At 42.2% G+C, this 27,353-nt stretch overlaps 1 protein-coding gene across 9 annotated transcripts in view; it reads left to right on the top strand.

Annotated features, from left to right (window-relative positions):
- AKAP13 (A-kinase anchoring protein 13) overlaps window positions 1-27,353 on the top strand; it is a 344,813-nt gene that overhangs the window by 204,006 nt on the left and 113,454 nt on the right. The window contains exon 1 of one of the 9 annotated variants that reach the window (XM_036844177.1): window positions 20,159-20,938. The exons of the other annotated variants lie outside the window; for them this stretch is intronic. Coding sequence (XP_036700072.1) covers window positions 20,858-20,938 — 81 coding nt within the window. The 5' untranslated portion in view covers window positions 20,159-20,857. Of the gene's footprint in view, window positions 1-20,158; window positions 20,939-27,353 lie in introns of those variants that run through there. 9 annotated transcript variants of the gene reach the window in all.

Raw genomic sequence — 27,353 nt, 5'->3', positions numbered from 1 at the left:
TACTTAAATAGGACCACCTCTCCTGATCAGTGACCCTCTTCTGTTTTATGGAATCCTCGTGCCATCCCCATACACGGAGAGAAGTCATGGGAAGGGCACAGCTGAATCTGCACACTGAGTCCTGTGCTGCGGGCATCTGCTGCCTGGTCAGCTCTGCAGTGCTGCCTACAGCAGATTGCCGTCTCACGTGGATTCTTGGAGGCCTGTGGTGGGGCCTCGTGCCGGTCACAGTGCAGGGCAATCTGGACAGATGTAACAGTCTAACCTCTTGTTGCTTTTTGCTTTCCAGAGCACTGCAGCTTGATTTTGATGTGTGCTTGTCCTGGGTTGCCTTCCCTGTAATTTAATGCAAATTGTTACTTACCAAGGCAGGGAGGTCTTTGGTTCCAAACGAGCCCGTGTGAGTCGGTCAGGACTACAGGTGGGTTTAATGATGCTTTCTGCCCGTGCCACGGTAGACGAATGGCGTGAGATGGGGAAGAGCCTTGTGCTTGCCGTGTCCTCCACGAGGGAAGATAACCCAGCATCCCTGGGAAAAGCAGAAAGGGAGGATCTCCTTTCCAGTGCCCTTCATCTTTCTGTTTCTATGAAAATAATAACTTACGGAATTGTGCTTGTGGGCTCTTGTGTTTCTGACATCATCGATTAGCTTGCCTCAGCTACAGGCCTCTTGAGATTGGACCAGGGCCTGGACGAGTCTGGAGGGGGATGCATGACAAGAAGCCCCAGAACCCGTGCAGTGTGTGACCTCCACTTTGTGGGCGACAGGACATCCATTCTGAGAGACTCAGGAGATTTTTCTCTCATTCCACCCCTGTGAGGCCAGGGATTATGGGAAGCCACAGACTGACTTGTCAGCAGGGGAAGCGTGGAGAGAGCACATATATATCCATGCATGAGTTCCTTACTTTTAAACGTTTATAACAAAAGATTCCAGTGGTAAATGATACTGTTAGAATGTATTCCCTTCCTACAGGACTGACTTACTGTTGTACATTTCCAAAACTAAATCAAGCCTTTAATTTGCAGACACCTACTGTTTTGTGTGTTGAACATTATAATAGAAACTGAGGGTGCCTGACGGGCTAAATGAGTAAGAAACATCCCATCCCTCAAGAAGCTCTGTTAGGAGAGATAAAGGAATGAACCACTAGTTGGCATCTGAGTCATGGGAACTTAGGGAAGGAATCATCTCTTGTTTAGGCCTATATATACCAGTGTCCCTTCTGTTCACTTTTGGTGGCATTATAACATCAGGCATTAAGTGGAGTTCTGAAATGTCTCACCCAGGGGATTTTCCCCTGTTGACAGCCTTGCTGGCCTTAAAATAGGGAGCCAGTCTTTTCATTCCAGTTCCAGAAAGTGATGTTTGTGTTGTGATTGTTTTGCCACGGAACAGTTCCTGTCTCTATCACCATTGTACACAACACAATAGGCTGTGTTCCTTCCTAGGAGTCATTAGGTTTCCCTAATGGGATGATCTAGAGGAAGAAAATAGAGCTCTGGCCCTCCTCCCTCATTAATGCTGTGTCTGCTTCACATCAAGCTCATTGAATTGTTTTTCTCCTTACCTGAGACTGTTCTTTCCTCCTTGACTCAGGAAGAGGATTTAAATCCTGGCTTTCTTGACGTGGGACTTTAGTACATTTGCTATTGCAGCTGAACCTGCCTTGCAAGCTGTGAGCAGAAATGCTGTTTCAAGACTGGCACATAATGTGGACAGTACTCTGAGGTTTGCTTTATAAGTCGAAAGACTGTGTCCTGTAGGCTTTGAGAGAGAGTTTGTCATTGGCGCACTCCACCTGCATAGCCCCCCAGGCTCGATAAAGCCAGTGGAGGTTCTTAAGAAATGCTGGCAATGCTGAATACAGATGATTGACATCTGCTGCTCAGTGTCATAGTGACCATGTATCTCTACCTACTCACTTTGGTTTTGGTGTCATACTGGGAGCTACTGTTTCAGCTGTCCCTGGAGCCGGTGAGGACTGGGGGTGGAAGGCTCATCAGTGCCTAATAATGCTTAGTTTTCTCATCTTTGTTTTATTCCCCGTGGGGACCTTTATTGCCACATGTCTCTCTCTTGGCATGGCTCTTCGTTTAAGTAAAAACAAGATAATGCATGCCCTTTCAAGAATCATCTCTTGTTTAGGCTTATATATATACCAGTGTCCCTTCTGTTTACTTTTGGTGGCATTATAACATCAGGCATTAAGTGGAGTTCTGAAATGTCTCACCCAGGGGATTTTCCCCTGTTGACAGGCTTGCTGGCCTTAAAATTGGGAGCCAGTCTTTTCATTCCAGTTCCAGAAAGTGATGCTTGTGTTGTGATTGTTTTGACTCAATCTTGTTATTTTTTTTTTTTTTAGACTTAGAGTCCCCATGGGTTACCTAATTCCAGCCATTTATTTTATTTTATTTTATTTTTTTAATTTTTATTTTATTTATTTATTTATGTCTGTGTTGGGTCTTCGCTTCTGTGCGAGGGCTTTCTCTAGTTGCGGCAAGTGGGGGCCACTCTTCATCGCGGTGCACGGGCCTCTCACTATCGCGGCCCCTCCCGTTGCGGGGCACAGGCTCCAGACGCGCAGGCTCAGTAGTTGTGGCTCACGGGCCCAGCTGCTCCGTGGCATGTGGGATCTTCCCAGACCAGGGCTCGAACCCGTGTCCCCTTCATTGGCAGGCAGATTTTCAACCACTGCGCCACCAGGGACGCCCCCAGCCATTTATTAGTGGACAAACATGAAGTTGCCCTGAAAGCGACTGATGTGAAAAGTTGCCTTGATCCTTCCTCCGTAAGGCTGGTTAGTGGGAACATGGAGCAGGAAGGAGGGAGGTAGCAGAAAGGAAGGGGAGGATGAAGGAGAGCTTTAATGTGGGGGTTGAGAAAGCAGAAGGGTAACAAATCATAAGCCTCTTTACAGCATCCGCAACTGACCAAGCTCTAAAGGCCTGGAACGGCAACAGCTGTGAAAAGACCTAGGTTGTCTAATTCTTCTAGCAGTTGTTCGTATAAGGTCTTATAATTTATCACCCCAGCATAGACTGGGGAAGATGAGATTATAAAATGAGATATTAAAAAAAGAAGTAGAGCTGGCCGATTTCTCTTCTGAAAAGGATTTTATCACGTAACCAATTAACTTAGTCTAATGGAGGGAGATAATTGCACAAATCTAAATAAGTAGAAAGTGGGAATTGTCAAAATATTTTTAAAAGCAAGGTTCTAACTTTTAGATGTACACAGTTACTCAGGAAATTTCAACAGCTGTTGCTAAGCAGAGGCACCGCTGGGCCAGCTTTAATGTAATAGACAGGACTTTAAATATTGGCACTTGTTTTCACAAAACAAGTGTTTCTTTAGGAACTTCTTTTTAATAAAGAAATAGTAGTAAGACGCTTGACAAATGCTTGTCATTGATTTTACATTTTTAAACATTTTAACAGGGTGGCCTTTTAAAGGGATATAACTCCCCCCCGCCCCCCGCCCCGCATCCCCCAAATGCATATATGCTCTAATGACCACAGGGAGCAGCAGAGAGAACTCAGCTCTGGCAGGGAGAGAAAAATATATGAAGTCTTCGACCGTGTCTTTAACTTCCATTCCTTAGAATTGTGCCTTGTGGTTCCTCATATTACCTGCCCCAGGAGTGAAGAGCCACTGTATAATTAGATTGAAACATTTCCACTCTGTGGAGGCTTTGACAAGTGAATCTTTTTGAAATTGCAGAGTTTTCAGATAGCTGGAGGTAAAGCCTTAAGTGCTGGTGCTTCCCTTTGGAAGTCTTTGCTGTAGTATATTTCTAAAATACCTATGTATTTGACTGGCTTCTTAAATACTGAACAAAATTTATCCTCTTCTTGATGGCTCAAGAGTATCATTATGGCTATCATTTGACTGTTGTGTAATAAAGATGTACATCAGTGGGCACTAATCCTACTAGCGGTCCAGAAACTTGGATGAAAGAGTTACTCACGTCAGTTTACCTCTTGGTCATTTGCCTCAGTCTTTCAAAAATGGAATGAGACACAGTCGGCCATGTGGTCTATGAGAAAGTGCCTTTCAGCTAAATTCATTCACACATAGACCATGAAAACAGTCTTTTCCTAAAGAATTTTATTTGCTCTTCAGAAAACCATCTCTGCTTTTCATTCCTGCTGTAGTTACTCTTAATTCATCAGCTTCATTCGGAATATTAGGAAATTGTTTGGGCCTCGCTTCACATATATAAAACTGAAGGCATTGGCTTTCATGCGGTCTCTCTCTATTTTTCTTTCTTTTTTAAAAAATTTATTTTATTGAAGTGTAGTTGATTTACAATGTTGTGATAATTTCTGCTGTACAGCAAAGTGATTCAGTTATACGTATATATACAATTCTTTTCCGTTTTCTTTTCCATTGTGGTTTATCCCAGGGTATTGAATACAGTTCCCTGTGCTGTACAGTGGGACCTTGTTGTTTATCTCTTCTATGTGTAATAGCTCGTATCTGCTATGTAACCCCAACCTCCCAGACCACCCCTCCCCACCACCCCAGCAACCAGAAGTCTGTTCTCTGTGTCTGTGAGTCTATTTCTGTTTCACAGATGAGTTCATTTGTCATATTTTAGATTCCACATATAAGTGATATCATGTGAAGTTTGTTGTTCCCTTTCTGAGTTACATCACTTAGTATAATAATCCCTAGGTCCTTCCATGTTGCTGTGAATGGCATTTATTTCATTCTTTTTTATGGCCGAATAGTTAACATTCCATTGTGTGTGTGTGTGATCTTTTTTATTCATCTTTTGATGAACATTTAGGTTGTTTCTATGTCTTGACTATTGTGAATAGTGCTGCTATGCACATAGAGGTGCATATATCTTTTCGAAGTACATTTTTGTCCGTATACATGCCCAGGAGTGGGGTTGCTGGATCATGTGGCAACTCTATTTTTAGTTTTTTGAGGAGCCTCCATACTGTTTTCCATAGTGGCTGCACCAGTTTATATTCCCACCATCAGTGTAGGAGGATTCCCTTTTCTCCACACCCTCTCCAGCATTTGTTATTTGTAGATTAATGATAGCCATTCTGACCAGTGTAAGATGGTACCTCATTATAGTTTTGATTTGCATTTCTCTAGTAATTAGTGATGTTGAGCATCTTTTCGTGTGCCTGTTGGTCATCTGTATGTCTTCTTTGGAGAAATGTCTGTTTAGGTCTTCTGCCCATCTTTTGATTGGGTTGTTTGTTTTTTTGTTGTTGAGTTGTATGAGCTGTTTGTATATTTTGGAAATCAAGCCCTTGTCAGTCGCATCATTTGCAAATATTTTCTCTCAGTCCGTAGGTTGTCTTTTCATTTTGTTTATGGTTTCCTTTGCTGTACAAAAGCTTCTAAGTTTGTTTATTTTTGCTTTCATTTCTATTGCCTTGGGAGACTGACCTGAGAAACCATCGATACGATTTATGTCAGAGAATGTTTTGCCTGTGTTCTCTTATAGGAGTTTTATGGAGTCATGTCTTATATTTAAGTCGGTAAGCCATTTTGAGTGTATTTCTGTGTGTAGTGTGAAGATGTGTTCTAACTTGATTGATTTACATGTGGCTGTCCACCTTTCCCAGCACCACTTGCTAAAGAGACTGCATACAGTCTCTTAAGCTAGAAAGCTTTCATCCCAGATTCCTTCTTCTTAGCACAAATCAAAAAAATTTTTTTCAGTCAAATTTAACTTATCACTTCAAACTTCTGGATTAGATATTCATCATCTCTCACCTGGACTCTTTGGTTTCCTTACCACTAATCTCTTTCTGCCTTACAACTCAGCAGTTCTTGAACTTTTTGGTCTCAAGATTCCTTTATACTTTAAAAATTATTGAGCATTCCGAAGAAATTTTGTTTATATGAGTTATATCTTCAATTATTTACCATATTAGAAATTAAAACTGATACATTAAAAATATGTAATTCATTCACAGTAACAATAGTAAACCCCACTACTTGTTAACATAAAGAGCATATTTTCATGAAAAATAACTTTTCCAAAACAAAAACAAAATTAGAAGAGTGACATTGTTTTACTCAAACTTCTGGCTCAGTAGAAAACAGATTCTCATATCCCTTATTCATTCAGACTGTTGCAATAGGGAAAGTCCAGCCTAACACAGATATATGCTTGAAAAGGGAGGAATATTTTAATAGTTTTCTCAGATAATTGTGATATTCTTCTTTGATACTTTGATGAGAATTGACAAATGATAAGTTCTTAAAAGTTATCTGTAGTGTGGAATCTGAAATCATATCACTGAACTTTCTGTACTGTAGCCCATTAAAAGCCATTTGGTCTATCTTGTACTTTGAATGGATTTTTTATCCATGCATGATTTTCTAACATCATGTATTGGTCACTTAGGAAATGCTGATTCACTGAATAATACAACTCTTCCAAATGTTGAACATTTCATTCTACAAATCAGAAAATCACGTTTGGTAGCATCACCACCAATCTCATCCGAAATGTCTTTAAGTATTAGTAAATTGGCAAGTTCACAGTGGCAGATACAGGTTTTCAAAAATCTCATTTTCCCTTGAAAGTCTGAATTTTATCATCAGCAATAAATACTGCCAGTTGCTTCTTTTGAGAAACAGGTTCACTTTGTTCATTTTCAGGAAAATACGCAAGTGCTGAAGAGCCATGCTTCATTTGCCAGTCTTCCTTTCAAATAAAAATGTTGTTCCATGACAGAAGTGTCTGCATCGGCTCACAACTTAAAACAATTGCACAGGTGATTTTCCTCAAGACAGCTGTAATACCTCCACGACAGAAGTATTTTATGTCTACTTCCCATTTGTCACACAGAGTATTAAAAAGATGAGTATCTAAAGCTTGAAATTGAATGATATTAATAATGTTTACAGCTTCATCAAGGACATTCTGTGTGAAAATGTTTCTTTTTGTTTTTTTTTTGAAGCTGCTCATCAATCAGTGACATCCCTAGCTTCTTTTTTTTTTTTTTTTTTTTTTGCCCATTGACGGGGAGAGAAGCATTTCTCTTATTTATTTATTTATTTATTTATTTATGGCTGTGTTGGGTCTTCGTTTCTGTGCGAGGGCTTTCTCTAGTTGCAGCAAGTGGGGGCCACTCTTCATCGCGGTGCGCGGGCCTCTCATTATCGCGGCCTCTCTTGTTGCAGAGCACAGGCTCTAGACGCGCAGGCTCAGCAGTTGTGGCTCACGGTCCCAGTTGCTCCACGGCATGTGGTATCTTCCCAGACCAGGGCTCGAACCCGTGTCCCCTGGATTGGCAGGCAGACTCTCAACCACTGCGCCACCAGGGAAGCCCCTGTTTTTGTTTTTTATACTACGAAGAATATGGTGACTGCTGGTTCACTTTGATACCGCTGCCTTGGTTTGTGCTAAGGCCTGTCAGTGCAAATGTCGACACAGTAAAAGGGCAAATGACATCTTAGGATTACTGTGAAAATAGTTTTGACCCCACAGATGCCCTGAAGAGGTCTCTGGGCCCCTGAAGGTTTTTCAGACCACGTGTTGAGACCCGCTGCTCTGGCTCATGTTAGAGATTCTTGCTAAACTTTGTGGTGTGGCATGGACTTCACAGTCTGGCTCCTGAGATTACTCAGACGGTACCGTCAGCTCTGCTGTTCTGTTCCACAGTCCAGCTGCCAGCCACGCCAGACCCCTCTTTATCCACGAGGAATTCTCTGCCTGAAATGTATCCTTGGAGGCTACCTGGATACTTACTCTTCGATTCTTTAAGACCCTTCTCAGAAGCGCTGTCCTGTGCTGCACTCCGCACTCTCTCAGGCCTCCCACGTACCCTTCTCTCACCATCTTTACCCTCTCTGGAGCATTGGGTGGTGGAACCGTGCTGGGAACCGTGAGACCTGCGCAGTGCCACACCTCCTGATAGGGACGCTGCCTTAGCTATGTTTCGTGGGCAGGGACCTGCCACGGTGTCTCACACACGATGGGCGTTTACAATGTAGGATGCCTGGTGGGTATCTTGAAAGAAAAAGAAACACAGGAAGAACTTTGGCAAGGCAGATTTCTAGTTAATTGACAGTTTTTTTGTAGGTACAACTTCAGTGGACTTTACCTAAGTATACTTCATTTATCAATTTCTCTCCTTAGGGCACTGATAACCTTTAGTAGTTCCCTTTCTTTTAAAATTCTATGTCCTGTTCTCATAGCAAATATATTTGAGGCTTTTACGTTTTGTTAGTTCAGCTTAAAAATGGTTTAATCAATATGGCAGGAGTTGCAACTAAAAACTAGGTGGAGAAAAGGAAGTTCCTCATTGATAACCCATTAATATGAGTATTTGGGATTGAACCTCTATGTAGAATTTGGAGAGTTGCCTTTGTAGTGACACAGAATAGGTCAAAGCTTCTTTGGGTTTATCGGTAAAAGGTTTAGAGGCATAGAGCCATTAGAATTCAGACCCAGGAAAACTCTACTTGTATGAAAGAAAGATAGCAACAGTAAGCTATATTAAATAATACTGTAATACTGTGCTCTTTTGAAGACTACTAATACTTATTATTATCACATCCTCACAGGGAAGCAAAAGAGAAGTATTAATAATAATCTTATAGATGGCAAGTTGCAGGGACAGAGCAAGGCCTTCTCTGTGTCCTTCCTGCTCAGTGCTGGGGACTCAGGCGTTGACCCTCATAATGCTTCATGCTCTTACCAGTTACTTACACTATCTCCATGGGTTCCCTGGTTTGTTAGATGTACTGTCCTTGACATAGTGCACAGCCAGTCAGTGCTGTGCAATCTTCTGAGCCATTAAACATACATACATATGCACACACATATTTTTGGAGAAACTATCAAAATGCTTCCATGAAACTTGGTCCTGAATTGACTGTTGTGTGCAGAGTATGTATATTTTTAAGTTTCGAGGGGGAGTTTTTTTTCTCTCTTCAGGGTTTATATTAAAAACATTCACATTAATTTTGAAAAGAGACAGGCACATTTAGGAAGGTACTGGGATATCAGTTGGTTAAAAATTATGAACAAATAAAATAGTAACCCAAAAATTAGTATGTATTTAGTCAGACAGATCTCCAGCATGGATAATCTTATAGAGCCCACCCAAACTGCAATTTTTATTTAAAAAAAAAAAAAATTCAGGGTAGGCAGAGAATTCTGTTCTTTTACTTGCTGATTAAGTTCTGACATGTCCCATTTATTGATAAGGTCTAACTAATGCCATTTGTTTGTGGTGAGCAGAGTAGATCCCTTTTCTCTAGTGCGTGTCTCTGTATCAAAAATCCAGGGGTTGTATACATTTATGAATAAAGGAGCTTCTGAATCTAGGTTGCCTGCACCAGTTTGATCTACTCCTGAGAATGGGTTACCTTGCCTGAAAGTTCCTCTTCAGACAAAGAGATGGATATTTACTCATTCACATAGGAACCGTTTGTTGAATGCTAAATAAGCCCCAGAACCTATAGGAAAGCCAAAGAAACAGATGTCTCGGTCCAAGAGACTTGTTCAACAGGTACCCAGATAACTGTGATAATCTGTGATTTAAGTGTGATAGGAGTGCTAACGCAGTTCTAATAGAGTTGGAGGAAGGACAGGGCCAGTTTTTTGTTTTTTGTTTTTTTAATACAGAATCACATTTTTAAAAATATATTATTTATTTATTTTGGCTGCACCGGGTCTTCGTTGTGGCATGCGTGATCTTTTAGTTGCAGCATGCAGACTCTTAGTTGCGGCGTGCATGTGGGATCTAGTTCCCTGACCCAGGGATTGAACCCAGGCCCCCTGCATTGGGAGCATGGAGTCTTACCTACTGGACCTCCAGGGAAGTCCTGACAGGCCAGTTTTTTGACTGAGGTGTTCAGTGGAGGTATCAGGATGTGATGGCATTTGAAGGGGTCTTAAAGACTTGACTGGTTTTGCTTCTGTGGTGAAGAACAGGAGGGCAAGGTCCAGGACGTGGAGGCAGCCAGATGTCACAGCTAATCTGAGCACAGTAAGTTGACTCGTGTGACTGCAGTGGAAGAGTTTTCCAAGGAGAGGTGAGAGGAGAGACCCGAGAGGCTGGCATGGTGCTAGGCTTTCCTCCCAGAGTCACCTCCAAGAGCCACATGCTTTCTGTCCCGATGGTGACACTGGTATTTCGGCCGTCTGGGTGGGGACTGTTCAGGGACACTTTGAGTTCCGTCCAAATTAGGCACTTGGGGATTGGCCAGGAAAAATATCTATAAATATCTGTCTTTTACTTCTTTCCCTTTGCTTCAGATAAAGAGGCTTTTTTTCTTTTTTTTCCCAAGTCTAACTCTTCCATCTGAGTTCCCAGTCCTATCTTGACCTTAACTTGTAAAGAACTGTTTCTGTATGAAACAGCTCGGCATTCAGATGCATAGTAGCTCCTTTAGTCTTAGCTTCTGGGGCAGCTACCTACCTTCTCCACTTATCAGAGGAAAGAGAACCTAACTTTTCCCTCTGTCTGCTTTCCTGTCTCATGATACAAAATATTTTCAGAGAGAACATGGTGGTCTGAATCAAAGCAGAGGTGTTTTCTTCTTTCAGCTGTATCTTAAGTCAGAATTTTCAGTTACTTGTTTTTTTCTTATATGCTCCCTTGTAGACTGACTTAAATACCTCTTTAAAAAATAAGGCAAAGATGTAGCGATGATAATAAAATAAAAAATATTATAGCAACTAATACTTATATAGTACTCATGCCACAGGCATTATACAAAATACTTTATGTGTATTCATTCCTTTATTCCTCATAGCAACATTTTTCTTTTATCAATACTGTATGTCTTGGGACTTCCCTGGAGGTCCAGTGGTTAAGACTCCGCCTTCCAATGCACGGGACGAGGGTTCAGTCCCTGGTTGGGGAGCTAAGATCCCACATGCCTCATGGTGCGGTCAAAAATTAAAAAAAAAAAAAAAACCATATGTCTTTATTATTTTTATCTCTTGACAGTAGTGTTAAAAAGTAGGTTTTCTTCTTGAAGGATTTTTCTCTTTTCCCTTTGTTTTGTCTTTTGGACAGTTGATATAAAGAGCAAGTTATACCTCTTCATTTTTTGGGAAGGCTTGACTGTACTGGCGTGTGTTTGCCTGGGAGGGATGAGGGATGTCTTCCATGGGAAGCTGAGTCATTTTTTGGCTTGTCTGACTGACTGACTGTGCTAGAGCTGTTCTTTTTGCTGTGAAGTGAAAAATAAGAATAAGTCGGGTGACTAAAGTAGCACATTCTCATTTTATGTGAGATTCAAATTTTTCCTAAGGATATGGTTATTTTAAACACAGGTTTTCATGTCTGGCCAGGACTTTTATCCTTTAAATCCAGAACCTCTTTTAGACTACTCACCTTTTGTGTACGGTTAACACTGACAAACACTTTTTCTCTCCTTTAATAACTGAATCTGGTCAGCCTTTTGAAAAGTCTTAGGATTATGATTGTGGTAAGAAACGAATGCATAATCGGTTACTCAGCCAGCCTTTGGATGTCTAGTACCGTTTTTGGCACTCTGGGAGAGATTTAAAAAGTACCTGTTGCCTTTAAGGAAGTCACCATTCTACTTAGAGTAAGACTAACATGCAGCAGCAGCAAGGAAGAACACAGGACAGATCACCGTAAAGCCAGTGCGGCAGAGTCTAAGGACCATCTTAATTCACAGTACAGCGTTAGAAGGAGAGTTAGAGCAGGCAGAGAGCCTAACTAGAAAAGTGGGATTTGAAGGGTAGATTGTGGTTAAGGTGGAAGAGACACGGTAGGGAATTCCAGAAACCATGATTGTCCTAAGAGCGCCAGGGTCACTGAGGTAGGAAGAACCCCATATCCTAATTGTGGAACCTTGAGAGATCACCCATTTACTTTTCTTGAGGAATGACAGCAAATGAGATTGGATAAGGATCATGGCATAGTATGATATCCAGACAAGGGAGATCAGACTTGATGAGGCTAGAGACTTGTACAGCCTTTCTGAATTACAGCACAAATCATCCCGCTTCTGTGCTGGCACATCTTCGATGGCTCCCTGTTGCCTCTGAATAGAGCCTGAACTTTTTAGCACGGCATCCTCTGCTCCCATAAACTAGCCTGTGAATGCTTTTGCAGGCCAGGGCCATAGCACTGCTCTCACAGGAATCTGATGCAGGTAGCAGACGGCTCGCTCGTCCTCTGTCCTACCTGTTGCGCATCAACGTCTGCACCGTCTCTCACAGTCTTCATTGGGGATGCCTGCCTCCTCCCTCCCATTTTCTCTCTTTCTGCTCCTTTATGTTAAACCACCACCTTCATGAAACTTTTCTGCCTAATCAGTTTAGTCAGAGATCTTTATTCCTTGCTGAAACCCTACATTTCATTTGTACTACCCATGCCGTCTTATATTTCATACCATTGCCCCTGCTGTGTTTCCTTGAGGTCCCAGAAATGTCTCATCCACCTTCATATCTCTCATAACACCTCACAGAGCACCATAACTTCGGCAGAGATTTAAATATTGTTGAACAGATAAATAAATTTGGCTAATATTAGCTAGTTGGCTACTAGTTGGCATGACATGCTGGTGATGACAGACTCCCATGAGGAAATTCTCGTCCATAATTGTCAGTGTTGTTTCCCTGACCTCATTGCCTTTGTTTATAGAATGAGGTTTGTTCTTATTTCCATAGATGATCATATGGAAAGGGAGTTTCTTACTTGTTGGCCGTTCCTTCTGTTTCCATTTCCTTGCCAAAACACTGTCCGCCCTGCTTCCCTGCTCTAGCTATTATGAAACCTCTGTTCATATTCCTGGCCAAGGTGCAGTGTGTGCACTCAAGTGTTCTCTTTTGGTCTCTGTGGCAGGATCTCTTGGAAAGAATTGAAAGAACGGGCATAGAACTCACTTTGTGTTAATGGTCCGTTTTCTCTGTTAATGCTTCATTTACTTCTCAGAAAGTTTTTTACACACTAAAGTGTTTATTTCCAGGTTAGCCATCCTGTAGCAACCATTTTTTTATGATTCACTAAGGCACTTTGTCTGAAGGGTAAAATGTCTTAAGAGAAAACTGGAAAAAGCGAATGAAGTGTACAGGCAGAACTTAAATTTTCCCCTGTGAAATGGTAGAATATTGAAATTCAGCTTTCATCACTCTACTACTACACCAGAACTTGCCCTCACCAAGCAAGGTCCAGGAAACATTTACATAGCAAAACCCAGATCTCTCATTGGCTTGACTTTTTCACAACATTTGGCACTGTTTACCATTCTTTCTTTCTGTTTCCTCGATGTCACATCTGTGTGTTGGTTTCCAAATTGGTGTGCCCAGCCCCAGCTGTTCTCCCGAGCTCCAGACACAGACGTTTATGTTACATCTAAAGGGAGATGTTCTTGTGGTACCCTGTGATTCCTCTATTCTGGCACTTCTCACACACATTATTGTAACTATTTAATGTCTGTCTGGTTCTCTGTTATATTCTCAGTGCCAAAAATAGGTGTTCAGTGAATATTTGTCTAATGATTGAACGAATTTCATTTACTGAAAAGCTTGTTGAAGATTCAGGACAGTGACACATGAGAAGTTGTAGTTTACAATCACAACAGTATTATGGATTTTCCATGTAAAACTTCTTGGTTGTTTAAATTGTTACTGATAGTAAATTTGCCCTTTTTAGCATCCTTAGCAGTCTAGGTTTTTAAAATACTAATGTATTTTAAAGCCACATTCCTTGGGAAACTGAAAATTCAACCTAAAAAAATTAAATGTTTACAAATTATCTAGTACACTTTAAACAAGGAAAGATGTAAAGTGAGTTTTACAATAAAATCACAAGATTATAGTATGGAGGAGACCTGTTTTGACACATCCAACTAAGAAAAGATATGAGAAGTGACTTACTTCACCACAAGCTTATATACTTCTAATGGTGTGGTATTCGTGTTAAGAAAGCCAGTTGGATCTTAAACATCCCAGTGTACTCAACACCAGAGGGTTTTGTTTTGGTGTTCGCATCACAAGAAGGACACCGACTAACTAGAGAGCCCTCAGTCGGGTACCCTGTGGCATGAGGAACAGTTGTGGGAACCATGATCCAGAAGAGAAGCTTTGAGGAGGGTAGCGAGTCGTAATAAGTATCTTCAGATATTTGAAATGCTGCCATAAGAGGTAACTAATGTTTGTTCCCAAGAGGAGAACTAGGAACACTACACCCATTCATTCTAAAGGAGACCCAGAGAACAGTTGTCAGTATCCAGAAATCTTTTAGTCTCTATGCTGGCTGTGTTCATTCTGATTATTATAACATATTACCAATAGTGAGAAGCTATTAAAAAAATTAAATATCAAGTATTAAAATGTTGGCAAAGAAGTTGAGTCCGTTTAATGTAATGACACACTTTCTACCTGTACTTTCTAAAATTAGGAACCATTTGTCATTTTTATTGCAAAAATAAAATCTTTTTCTATCCTTTGGCATTTGTATAAAATCAAATGTAAGAATGCCAGTGATATGAATAACAAATTCTAAGTTTTCTTTCCTCAAATTTTAACTTAACATTTTCTCCATGATAGTTTCATTTCTTTCAGTTTAGGGGATTACTCACCGCAAAATAAGATGCATATGGAAAGAAAGATTTACAGAACCGAGTTTAATGCAGACTCGTTTTATTAGCTGTGTGACCTGATACAACTGACTTAAACTCTGAGTGCGACTTTTCTGCATCTGTAGACAGTGATGTTTCACCCTATAGCTTTTTATGAGGAATAACTGAAATTGTACATGTGGAAGCACATGGCATACAGGAAGCACTCAGTGAATGTTGTTGTTATTAATAAATCTTGCCCCAGAAGACTTGTCCTAGAGTTTAAACTATCCTATCACCACTTTTCCAGATGAATTCTGATTCGGCTGTCTCCCTTTCTCCCCTCCTCCTGCCTTTTATTTCACCAAGTTGTTGGTAATTTTAGTAAAATTTAACATTTGTGTGCTTGTTCCACGAGACCTATTTCCTGTGAGGAGCACAGGTTGGTGAAGAGACATTTTTAAAGCTTTGTCTTGTCTTACTTCCATCTTAATTACTTTTTGCTATTGTTATTGTTGTCAAACAACCTGCTGCTACCAGCTAAATTGTGTTAAGGTTTCTTCTTGAAGAAGTCAAGAAAGGGTTAAGGCAGAGGAGCTGCCTCCTGCCACCGGATGGTAGTTTGAGGAGAATTGCTGGTTGACTGGTTGCTTGCCCTTTAGGCCTTCCCCTTCTCCTTTATTCTTTTAGCCTTCTTGAAACCTCCAAATCTGGGAGTGGAAGAAAAGCCAGGGGAGTGGGGGCCTTAGGCCTCCCTCTCCTGGACCAGTAGTGCTTAAACACCTAAATTGAAATGAAAAAGGAAATGCTCGCTGGAAACGATGCAGCTGTTGTAAATAATTCCCATCCTCTCTCAATTACTCAAACATCTTATTTGGAGCAGACTGTTATTTTAAGCAGACTGCAGTTGCTCACGCGGAGGCTATAATAATAAAAATAATACAGTGTTTTATCTGTATTTTAGTAAACTTTGCCACTAACAAATGTGTAGCTCTGGATGACTCACTATTTTTTAAGTTAATGAAATCATAGGTTAATGAAAATTGTTGACTGTGGTAGACGTTTCCTTCCTTTTCACATGAAAAGTGGAGGTGGAAAATATAATTAAGCAAGAGTATACTACATGTTTTCTACAACAGGTTTTGAGAGAATTTCTCAATCCCTCTTTCTTTTTCCTCTGCATCTACCCACATCCTATGAGCTATATGGCAAGTGATAAAGATTTGTTAGTCTCAGACTGACCGTATCTGATCAAGAAGGAACTTCAGATACGATCTAGTGTCCAGCCCTTCTCATTTTCCAGTTCTGGAAACCCAGGTCCAAGAGTCAAACTAATTATCCCAGGATGCTCAGTGAGATAGTGGCACACCTAGGAATGGAAAGAACCTTTGATTTTCACCTTGTGCTCCTTGCGGAGATGAAACTGATCATTGGTGGGTCTTTTAGCCAGTGACATGCTACTACTTTATGTTCACTTTGGGGTACAGGACAAATGTTTTAGTAGCAGTAGACACCCCCCTCTCCGCCCCAGTGCTTGCTGGCCTTTGTGTTCTGTTTGGATCTTTCATATACCCACTAAGTGGTGTCCTAATTCAGAAACTTTGCTGTGAGACTTTAAATAGGGTTCTGCCTTAACTGAAACAAAAGGAGCCAAGTAGAGTTGACCCATAAGAATGCTGAAATAATCTGGGTAAGGGTTAGACCTTCAGAATTAAATATCAAGGGAAAATTTAATTCATGAACTTGAAATGCTCTAGTTAACTTCAAATGCATAAAATATTTTTCTACTTCATTTTCTGGAATCTTTAAGAATATATGTTGGGCCTGTGGTATGAACAGACTTTATGCACTTGAAGCTTCTATTGAAGAACGTAGGGCTCCTTGTTGTGGCTGGAGAGTGGGATGGAGGACACAGAAAGAAGGGAGATATAATTAATCTTGTGAATAATTACTATTGTAAGAGGTTGTAAATAATAAGCATGTTTTACTACAAGTTCCCAAAATTAAAGAAAAGGAGAATATTCTCAAAATGAAAATTCATAGGTATCAGCTCTGTGGTTTGGATGTAAAATGATTGGTTTCTGTGTTTCAAAATCCTAACAGAGTAACTGTTCAGTGGTTCCAGATGTTTTTGATAAAAACTTGGAATTGTCACATCAGCAGCAAAAGCACAGGACTACAGACTCAAGTCTTCTGTGGAGAGTGCTTGAACAAATCCAGAGGGGAAAGCAAAACAGACTCTCCTCCACCCCCACCCTCTGCCCGCCCCCCACACCCGAGTATGTGTTCCCTACCCAGAGAATTTGTTCTCCAAGAAGGAACAAAATACTCAAGGACAATTCCAAATCCTTTTAATATGTTTATGTGTACAGAAAAAGTAGGAAGTCTCGATTTCCAGCCTGTAGCACACAGCCAGCAGATCATCAGAAATACAAAAATTAATCTATTTGTCTCGAAACAGTAATCTCAGCCATTTCAGACAATTGTATAACTTTGAAAGAGGTTTCTAATTATATAAACTTCTTGAGGACAGAGACCTTGTTCTTTGTTTCTTTTGTTTGCCTTTGCTGCAAGGCACAAAATATCTGTTAAATCAGTATAGATTATTTAAGTCAGGAGTTACATGAGGTTGAGAATAGAAAGGCTCTGTGGTGATTAAAGCATCTATGATCCTTAGGGAGATGCCTGGGAACCTTGGAGGCAGGAAACATTTGATTCTAATTAAAACAGAAGGGAGGGGCAGTGAGGAATAAACCATATTGAGGACAGAGGGGTGGCAGCTTTGTGTTTATATGGGGAGGAAGGAGAGTTCTAAATTATTGCTTGGTGAAAGTTCATACAGAAAAGATAATAAACTATCCATTTTCCCCTACACTAAAGCCTAAAGGGCCTTTCGATTTGTGCCCTAGACCACATAGTTTCAGAGTAGTTGTAAATCCCCGTGCAGGTTCCCACCCTTTTGGTAAGCCTGAGCTAGAATTTTATTTACAGCTTTCTAATCTCTCTCTAATCATCTGTTTCTACTGTTTCCCATCCTCACTCTAATGAAAAGCAACATCTGGTTCACTGTCCACGTTGGTAGCATCACAGAACTAGGCTCACTGGGGACGTGTGGGGAAGGAGAGGGGCTGTCTACCTCCCTGCGGTGGATGCAACAGTGTGGGATTGGGCTCAGCGGCTGCGGTGTGTTAGGTAGAGGGGGAGGTGCGGTGTGTTAGGTAGAGGGGGAGATGCGGTGTGTTAGGTAGAGGGGGAGATGCGGTGTGTTAGGTAGAGGGGGAGATGCGGTGTGTTAGGTAGAGGGGGAGGTGCGGTGTGTTAGGTAGAGGGGGAGGTGCGGTGTGTTAGGTAGAGGGGGAGGTGCGGTGTGTTAGGTAGAGGGGGAGGTGCGGTGTGTTAGGTAGAGGGGAGATGCGGTGTGTTAGGTAGAGGGGAGATGCGGTGTGTTAGGTAGAGGGGGAGGTGCGGTGTGTTAGGTAGAGGGGGAGGTGCGGTGTGTTAGGTAGAGGGGGAGGTGCGGTGTGTTAGGTAGAGGGGGAGGTGCGGTGTGTTAGGTAGAGGGGGAGGTGCGGTGTGTTAGGTAGAGGGGGAGGTGCGGTGTGTTAGGGTAGAGGGGGAGGTGCGGTGTGTTAGGTAGAGGGGGAGGTGCGGTGTGTTAGGTAGAGGGGGAGGTGCGGTGTGTTAGGTAGAGGGGGAGGTGCGGTGTGTTAGGTAGAGGGGGAGGTGCGGTGTGTTAGGTAGAGGGGGAGGTGCGGTGTGTTAGGTAGAGGGGGAGGTGCGTGTGTTAGGTAGAGGGGGAGGTGCGGTGTGTTAGGTAGAGGGGGGAGGTGCGGTGTGTTAGGTAGAGGGGGAGGTGCGGTGTGTTAGGTAGAGGGGGAGGTGCGGTGTGTTAGGTAGAGGGGGAGGTGCGGTGTGTTAGGTAGAGGGGGGAGGTGCGGGGGGTTAGGTAGAGGGGGGGGGGTGCGGTGTGTTAGGTAGAGGGGGAGATGCGGTGTGTTAGGTAGAGGGGGAGGTGCGGTGTGTTAGGTAGAGGGGGAGGTGCGGTGTGTTAGGTAGAGGGGGGAGGTGCGGTGTGTTAGGTAGAGGGGGAGGTGCGGTGTGTTAGGTAGAGGGGGAGGTGCGGTGTGTTAGGTAGAGGGGGAGGTGCGGTGTGTTAGGTAGAGGGGAGGTGCGGTGTGTTAGGTAGAGGGGGAGGTGCGGTGTGTTAGGTAGAGGGGGAGGTGCGGTGTGTTAGGTAGAGGGGGAGGTGCGGTGTGTTAGGTAGAGGGGAGGTGCGGTGTGTTAGGTAGAGGGGGAGGTGCGGTGTGTTAGGTAGAGGGGGAGGTGCGGTGTGTTAGGTAGAGGGGGAGGTGCGTACTAGCAGGACTCGCTGCCTTGCTCTCCTTGAGCTGGTTAGCTACTTGAATGCCTGACCAGAGGAAATGGTGACTCATCAGACCTTCTCTACCCCTTTCATAGCTCCTGGAAAGCCTCATCACCAGCTCTGTTTGTGATATTGACAGGAATTTAAGTATTAAATCTCTTTTTTCCTTCTACTTGTGATGTTTGAGTCCCCTCATTCACACTCTAGCCAAGGACTCCTCTGACCACTTGAGGAAAATGCCAGCTGCCTAATGCTCCTAGAAGGAGAACATCTTTGGAGTTTTCCTTTCTCCACTCTTCCCTTTTTGTCCCCCTCAGTTCCTTCTCCTTTCCCTCCCAGATCATTTATGACCCAGGTAAGAAAATGAATTCTGGAACAGGTCTGCCCCTGAGAATCTTGGCTAGGGTGGGGCTGGAGGGCTCTTGAATAGTAAGAGAGCGGGTGCATGGAGTGGTGGAGCCACACTCCGGGCTCAGTTAATGTGAGTGGTGGCTTTCAGCGGGGAAGAAGTCCCAGCCAGGTCACTCTTCTTAGTCACACAACGTACTGACACACGTACCTATCACTCTACTCCTTTACTCTAAAATTTTCTTTCAAGTGCTCCCCCTACCACCTCCCCATCCATCCCTTCCTCTCCGCCAACAAAAAAAAGCTGACCTCTTGATGATTTCTAAGCCTTGTCAGTCACTTCTGTAACTCCTTCTGGATCCTGGAAATATAGCCCTGAAATATTGGCTAGCATTTTTCTCATATTAAATCACTGACTTGCGTTTGGCAGGGAGATGCAGTGTCTGCCTTGTGTAGTTTCAATTTCCCCGATTTCGTGGAACAGATAATTGTGTTGAACTTGCCTGTGGTGTTTAGGATGACACCCCCTCCCTTTATTACCGTACCTCCCCCGACATCAAAGCGCTTGGGATGCATCTGGAAATGCCTGACAGAGCCTTTTTCATAGGGAACAGTGTGAGGAGGAGAAAGGGGAGGAGGAGGAAACGGGTTGGAAAAGGAAGCCTTGTTTTTCTCTTCTTCGTCTGTGGATGAATCATGTTCCCACCACTGCCATTAGGTTTTCAAGCCTCCGAGGCTGCTGGTGCAGAGCTGAAAGGGCAAGTAGTGACGTTCCTGAGAGGGAGGGAAAAGGGGTGAGGGGTCTGGGGTAGGGAAGGGCCAGCGCCCAAGAAGGGAGGGAGCAAGAAGGGAGGAGTGGTCTTTTTTTTTTTTTCCCCCTCCTTTCGCTCTGCTGTCATTAGATATTTTCAACTGAAATCAGAACCAAGCCCTACCGCCTGGCGAGCAAGAGGCTGACTACAGACTCTTTACTTTGAACAGAATCTCAGAGCTTCAACTTTTTTTTTTTTTTTCCTGTAAAGGAAAAATTGATTTTCCTTGTCTTTGTTTTTGTTTTATAAGCAAGAAGAGGATTTAATGAGAGAATTTTTTCCTATCATCCCTTCAAATTAGAGTTGTCTTCCCTTCTCTCTTTCTCTTTTCCTGACAAAGTACATACTGGATTTTTATTGCCTGCTTTGGGCTATTCCACCACGTGCGTCAGCCGTTATGTGTAGCCGGTTAATTCTTAATTTTTCCACTGGAATTATCGCCAGTGATGGAAATGGTGTGTGCTTCTCTTTCGGTCAAGATCTGCCTAAAGTATAGCATCTGGAAGCATTTATTGTTCATATTGTGAATTGTAAATTGTAAATTCATCATCCCAGTGCTCTGAAGTTGCCAGGAAGTTCTCAGTCTGTTCAAGGAATTGGGATCCTGCTTGGTTTTCTTTAATTCATTTTTTGACCCTTTGAGGGTTTTCTACACAGAGGAGTCTGGAAGTCGTAAATCCCCTCCAGCTCACGGTAAGAAATTTGGAGCTCTGGACTTGGCGGGAGCACGGTGGTCCCCCAGGTTGACAGTGGGTACGTCTCCTGCATCTTACTTCCTCTCTTCTGCATTTGGACAAAATGTATGAACGGCACAAGAGGCGCTACAGCCTATGTGACATCTCCAAGGTGGACAGGACTGTGGACGTGGTGTTGCTGAAGGTAAGGGGCCACACTCCATCCACTCCAAAGCTCTCAGGCTCTTCTGTCTCTGAATCCAGTAGCTGGATTCCCTGGCCCCCCTGTATTGGGAGAACGGCTGAGAAGTGTGTGTTTGTGAACAGTGGGGAGTGCTGGGTTGGGTTGGTGATTTTAAGGTTCTTAGCAGAATATCTGAACAGAAACAGTGGGGACTTCAGAATCAGCATTGAGCCACTTACTGTTTCAGTGTCATTTGACTTGCTTTAAAATGGATTCTTATGCTCAGGAGAACCTCATACTCTTGAAAATCACAGATGGAGAAATTCACCTTCAGAGTTGCCCTTTCCTCAGATGTCTGTGTCCCTCTCTCCCTGTCATCCCCACCCCAGGCCCCCATCTGGAGGGGTATCTTTCTCTGTCAGTCTCTCTCCTTCTGCCTCTGTCTCTTTGTCTTTTGCCTGAGTCTTTTCTGTCTGTTGTTTCTGCTGTCTCTCCTCACAGCTCGGAGGGGAAAGATAGACAGTACTTATTTCCTTTGGAAGGATCTCCAGTCCATCTATTTATTAAAGTGGCAAAGTGGCCCCTTTGGCTTGGTTTGACCGCTGTTCAGGTCTAGCCTTTGAATGTTAATAGCTGTATCTCTTTGTTTTCTCCTGTTAGTGATGCTGGGTGTCTAAGCAGGATGGGGGCGGAGACTCTGGGTGGCTGATTGCTCACAGAAGGCATCCTTGAGTCTAAAATTAGTAAGGACTCCTCCAGCCATAAGACGGGAGTCTGGGAATGTTGGACGACTCACGGAGCACTTTTTGGAAGTTTAGCAGTTTTCTCGCAAAGGCAGGGGAAGTTGGAAGCCAAGCAAGTGCTTCACAGTTGCCAAGAGAACCTCAGTACCTGAACTTGTGAAGGTGTGGAGCCAGGGGAGTCCAGGCAAAGTAGTAATGTATCGCCCTGGTCAGGGAAAGAGTGGAGCTCTTGTACTGATTTATCAATTCAGCGTATTACTTGAGACTCCTTAATTCTTTTCATTGGTCCGTTGAGGCCAAGAAACGGCTCAGAAGGCTAGACACAGAAGTCAGTGAAATGACACTACCACGCCGGACGAGGGGCTAGGTGGAGGAGTTGTGACTGTGGAGGGAGTGCTGTCTGTCCCTCCATGATCGCTGTCAGGTGGTGGTTTGATATGCCAGGCCGAGGCTGAGAGCAGTGGGCAACTTGGCATTTTGAACTTGATCCGAGATATTATTCATTTTAGTTTCTCTGAAATGTGATTTCCGCTGTGAAATCACAGTCATGTTTTAAAATTTTTGTCCTCATGTTTAGGAGAGCCTAGTTTTTAGAACCTTTATATGCTTGACTCTTTATGATTTTACCTGTCTGGGGGAAAAAAGAAAGAAGGAAGAGAGGGGAGGGAGGATAGAAAATCTCAATCTGAGTATCACAAGGAGTATGGTACATTTAAAATAGTGCCAAAATGTTCAGTACTCTTCACTCTCATGGGGCATGAAAGCCCTCAGGAATGGGTCTGAATTAGCACAGGCTTATTGGCCTCGTAGATGCTGTTTTGCAGTTTTAACAAAACACTTTTATGTATGTTATTTCGTTTGAGACTGACTGGTCGGGCAGCAACGGTTCCCCCGCCCCTTCATATGAAGAGATTGAGGATTCTCCTGAGCCGGGGTGAGGAACGTAAAGGACTTGAGTGGTGTGATTTTTTTCCACAAGGCCACAGCTAATAAAGGACATAATTAGGTTTTTTTTAGATGTACCTGCGTTTGTATTATTTTTTTGCACCATACGGCCCTTACGTAATGAAAGATTTTCAGTAGAGGAAACTTCACTTCTCAGAAAGTAGGCATTTATTACAAATAAGTAAGCACCAAGAGTCCTGAAAATACGCTATTTCCAGTTTGAAATGAGATGGGTGAGTTTGGTGCTGATTCTTTGCTTTGGAGACAGAGAAGGTGACATCACTGAGAGCTCTACATGAAAACTGTATTAATGACCTGTTCGATGTCAGACGCGCTAGGTCCAAGGGGCACACGGATCTTTAAAGTCCTCGTATTGCTTAAAGACAGGCAGTAAATAGAGAAACGAAAAGTACAAATTACTGTTAGTGATTTGATAGAAATAACCAGTGTGCTCTGTGGGAATAATGGGAATCGTATTTCAGAGAGAAGATCTTTCTGAGGTGCTGACATTTAAAAAACTGTTCTCCAGAGGATAAAGAGATGCTGGAGCTATACCAAGGGAAGGCGTTCCAGAAAGAAGGAACGGCAGATACAGAGGCCCTGAGGTAGGGAAGAATGGGCAGGGCCATTGTGATGAGAAAATACTGAGCAAGCGGGGTGGAGTCATAAGCGGGCCCTGGAAGGGCTGGGCCTTGACAGCCATGGTGAAGAGTTTGCTTTCCTTAGATATGTTACTTCTCTATTTTTTTAGAAGATCCTTCCGGCATGTGGGAGTCACTTAGGCTGCCATTATGGTGGTCCAGGCATGATGAAATGGGTATGAGATACAGGCATTTAATTTTTACATCATTCCTAGTATTTGTCTCATTTTACATATGGAAAAACAGATTCGGATAGTCAGTAATTTTCCAAAGTTCTCACAGCTCACACATAGTAGGTAATAGGATGCAACCCCAGATCTGATTGTTTTCAAAGTTCATGTTTTTTCTTGCTACCCTAGGTCTCCTCTTTGAGTCGGCCAATTCCTCTTATTACATGAATATGTATATCAATTTTTATTTATATATATATATGTATTTTTAAAAATCTTAAACTTTTTCTATCGGAAGAAGTCTTAGAAGTTACCACAAGCACTTTTTTTCCCGGTGCGGGAATTCGTTCTACAACACTTTGGACAGGTGCATGATCTCATCTAAATTCATTTGGCCACACAATTTTTGGAATGATTTTTAATCATTCAGAAGTGGTCTCCAATTATCTTCCATTTTGAATTTGTGTCTTTAATCAGTGTTTTTTTTAAAAAAATAATTATATTGGGTGTATATGCCACTTCAGTTCTCAAGTGATCATGTATATCTTCTCACTCCTTTTCTGTGGAAGATTGCTTTATTTTATACTAAGGAGTTTGTAATTTTTTCATCTACTCACTATATCTAAACAGTGTCCCTCATTCGTACTAAATGCTCAGTAAGTTTTGTTAATTGAATGAGTTAATCTTTTAATATCTGTTCATGTTATGCAAACTATACTTAATATACTGATGAGATTGGGGTAAGAACAGAGAGATGAATTATGATAGTCATCACAAAATTTAGATTGTGAGCCTATCCCTTTGGTATCACACATTTACAACTCCAGTCCCTCCCATTGGCATCTGAATAATTCACTGTAGATTAACTTGAAGATTCTGATCCTCTTTTATATACCCATACTTTCTTGGGCTTATTCCGCATTCTGATCTGTTCCCTTTGTCAGTTCTGTACAGTTAGTTTCATGGTAGCTTTTCTGCATCAAAGCCATCTCTTAGGATTTCCCTAAGGCTGGGCACACTGGTCTTTATCCTCAAATCAGCTCTTGCTTCCCATCATCAGCCCCCAGCATCCTCTGAAATCTTGCCTCCTTTCTGAATTTTTTTCTAAATAATAAGGTGTAGGTTGATAGTATCCTTTGGTCACCCATGCTGCCATCCCCCAGCCCAGTACATGCATACACACTTCTCTTCCTCACCATATTGGTTACCCGTCTCCCCCAGTGCATATATGCCTTCTGGCTCTTATGATTGATAAGTGGTTGGTAACTATGAATCATGTGCACAGAATGGGATAAGGAAGAATTTTAATTGTTGGCAGAGGCCCTTTGGTATCAACATGCCCATTTTCCTCAGCATCCTTCAAAAAGCTAGTGTTGACCTCACAAGTTGGTGAATGATAGGACCCTTTGTCTGACGCGGTTCAGTAGCTAACTCATGAGCGCATTGAGTAAGAGACCACTCCTAACACAAGAGGTTACCAAGTGTCAGGAACTTACTGCAAAACTAGCATAGCAGAAAGAGGGGAGTCGGAATCTAGGATTAACTGCTGACTTAAACTGATTTTAGTCCAGGGACCGTTTCTGTTTTACTAGTTTTATTACTTTGGGTACCTGGAAAAACATTGCCTACTAATAATAACATGATTTTTCATGTTAGGGATGATTTATTGAGAACTTACTTTGTCACTAGTAATTCAGAGTATCAGATGAATGGTTAAAAGATTTGCAACCATGTTTTGCGTGCGTTGAATAAAAATGTTCACAGAGGAGGATGACCCCCTCCCCATCCTTGATGTTTGGTTTTGGGCAGGCCACCTGAGCTCATTAGTGAAAGCGCAGAAGGAGTAGTTTGTCTTTAACTCCAGTGTCATTTTCCAGAGAAATACACATCCTTTAAAAAGTTTACTTGTTTTAAGACACTTCCATACTGCTTCAGACAAAAGACATAAGGAGGCTAAGGATTGAAGACAACTATGCCTGTCTGCTCAGTTACACTCAGATTCCCTGAAAAGACTTTGACTCAAGTGTTGGCTTCCATGTCCGGATGGAGGGGTTTTTGCTTCCTTTTGTTCAGCCTTGTAACTCTGGCTAGATCTCCTGAGACAGTTGCAGAGGAAGTAAATACAGGCAATGGCTGGGAAGGCTGGGTGTAACCATGAGCTGTATTATTAGGATGTTCAGATATAAACAGTAGCAGAAACATTGCCAAAAAACAAAAGAGTTCTCTCTCCACTGAAAATATGTACAACTCTATTTTCAGACTGATGGGAACGCAACTTAGGTGTGGTTTAGACAATCACAAGGGATCCCAGGCTTCGTGACAGGAATGAAAAATTACCAGGATGGGTCGACATTTCTTTTGAATTAACTTCTCTTATCCCGTGTTCCATGTGCACTATAACTCACCAGGACTTTGGGTGTTCAATACTTGTAGTGTCCATGGTCTGGTGGTCATGGAGATGTAACATGGACAAAGGAACCAAGTTCGTGTTTTAGCTAAAGAATCATAAATGGAGTCAGAGCCAGAAAGTGGTTTTTGGTAACTTATTCTTCCAAAAGATGTGGATATTTAATGGCAAAATCTCTGTTTTCCTCATTTCCAACTACTTGCTAAACAAAATTTCAGAATCATTTTGAACTGTTTCCTCTCCTACCCATTCAGTCAGTTGCCAATCCTGTATTTTGCTAATAATTCAAAGATTCCATAGGGCAAAACCTGGATTAAAGGGACTTATTATTAATCATTATCTTTGTTTTTCTCTTAAGCTCAAATTATTAGCAATCTCAACACTGCTGTTTCTTTCTAGTCTGTCTCCTAATTGTGCTAGCGATCAGAATCTTCTTCCAAGCCTAGTCTCAGAGCTGGCTAAGAAGAGTGTCGGTAGTACAGAGAACCAGTTTGTCATCCAGTAATGTAGGAACCTGAGTCTTAGAAGTCACCTTTTGGAAAAGAGACTAACATGAGAAGAGGTGTGTTATCATGTATATGATCAGGGCCTGGCATTTTCCCTGGCCCATAGCAGGCACTCTGAAAATGTTTCAAGTGGAGCCACGTAGTGTGTGTGACCTTTAAGTTGTCTCATTGTGTGAGTGACAAACAGGGGAGTTGTTGAAAAACAGACCCAAGACCAGGGTAAATTTATCTGTCACATCAGTGATTCTGAAACCGGGCAGAAAGAGGGAGAGATGTTTTGTAATCCAGTTTATATCTTAAACAGCTTACTTATATATATATAGTAAGCACAGTATTTTTCACACATGAATATGATCTGCTTGGTGTTGCTATTACTGTATACAGGATGTGGTTGAAAACGCTGATACATGTTTTGACATTCTTTCCACACTCCGTGCATAAGGAGTTTGTCTTCTGGTTAATGGCATTGACCATGATTGGTAGCATCTGGCCCAGATTACCAATGCTCCTTCTGACTGTGGGCTGCCCGGCTTCTTTTCTCTAAACAAGCTCGCTTCTCTCTAACTGCTGCACACTCCCTTTTTTTTTTGGTCAGGAAAATATACATAACATAAAATTTACCACATTTAAGTGTACAGTTCAGTGGCATTAAGTACATTCACATTGTTGTGCAGCTATTATATTACCACGGTCCATCTTCAGAACTTTTTCATCTTTGCGAACTGAAACTCTGTACCTGTTAAACAATAACTCTTCATTTCCCCCTTCCCCCAGTCCCTGGCAACCACTATTCTGTTTTTTGGCTCTGTGAATTTGACAACTCTAGGTATCTTATATAAGTGGAATCATACAGTATTTGTCCTTTTTGTGACTGGCTTATTTCACTTAGCATAAGGTCTTCAGGGTTTATCCATGTTGTAGCATGTGTCAGAATTCTCTCCTTATTTTAAGGCTGAATAACATTCCATTGCATGTATATACTACCTTTCGTTTATCCATTCATCTGTTGATGGCCATTTGAGTT

Source organism: Balaenoptera musculus, chromosome 2 (assembly GCF_009873245.2).
Source record: "Balaenoptera musculus isolate JJ_BM4_2016_0621 chromosome 2, mBalMus1.pri.v3, whole genome shotgun sequence".
In the NCBI taxonomy this organism is placed as follows: domain Eukaryota; kingdom Metazoa; phylum Chordata; class Mammalia; order Artiodactyla; family Balaenopteridae; genus Balaenoptera; species Balaenoptera musculus.
This window is presented reverse-complemented; position numbering and strand designations above follow the sequence as displayed.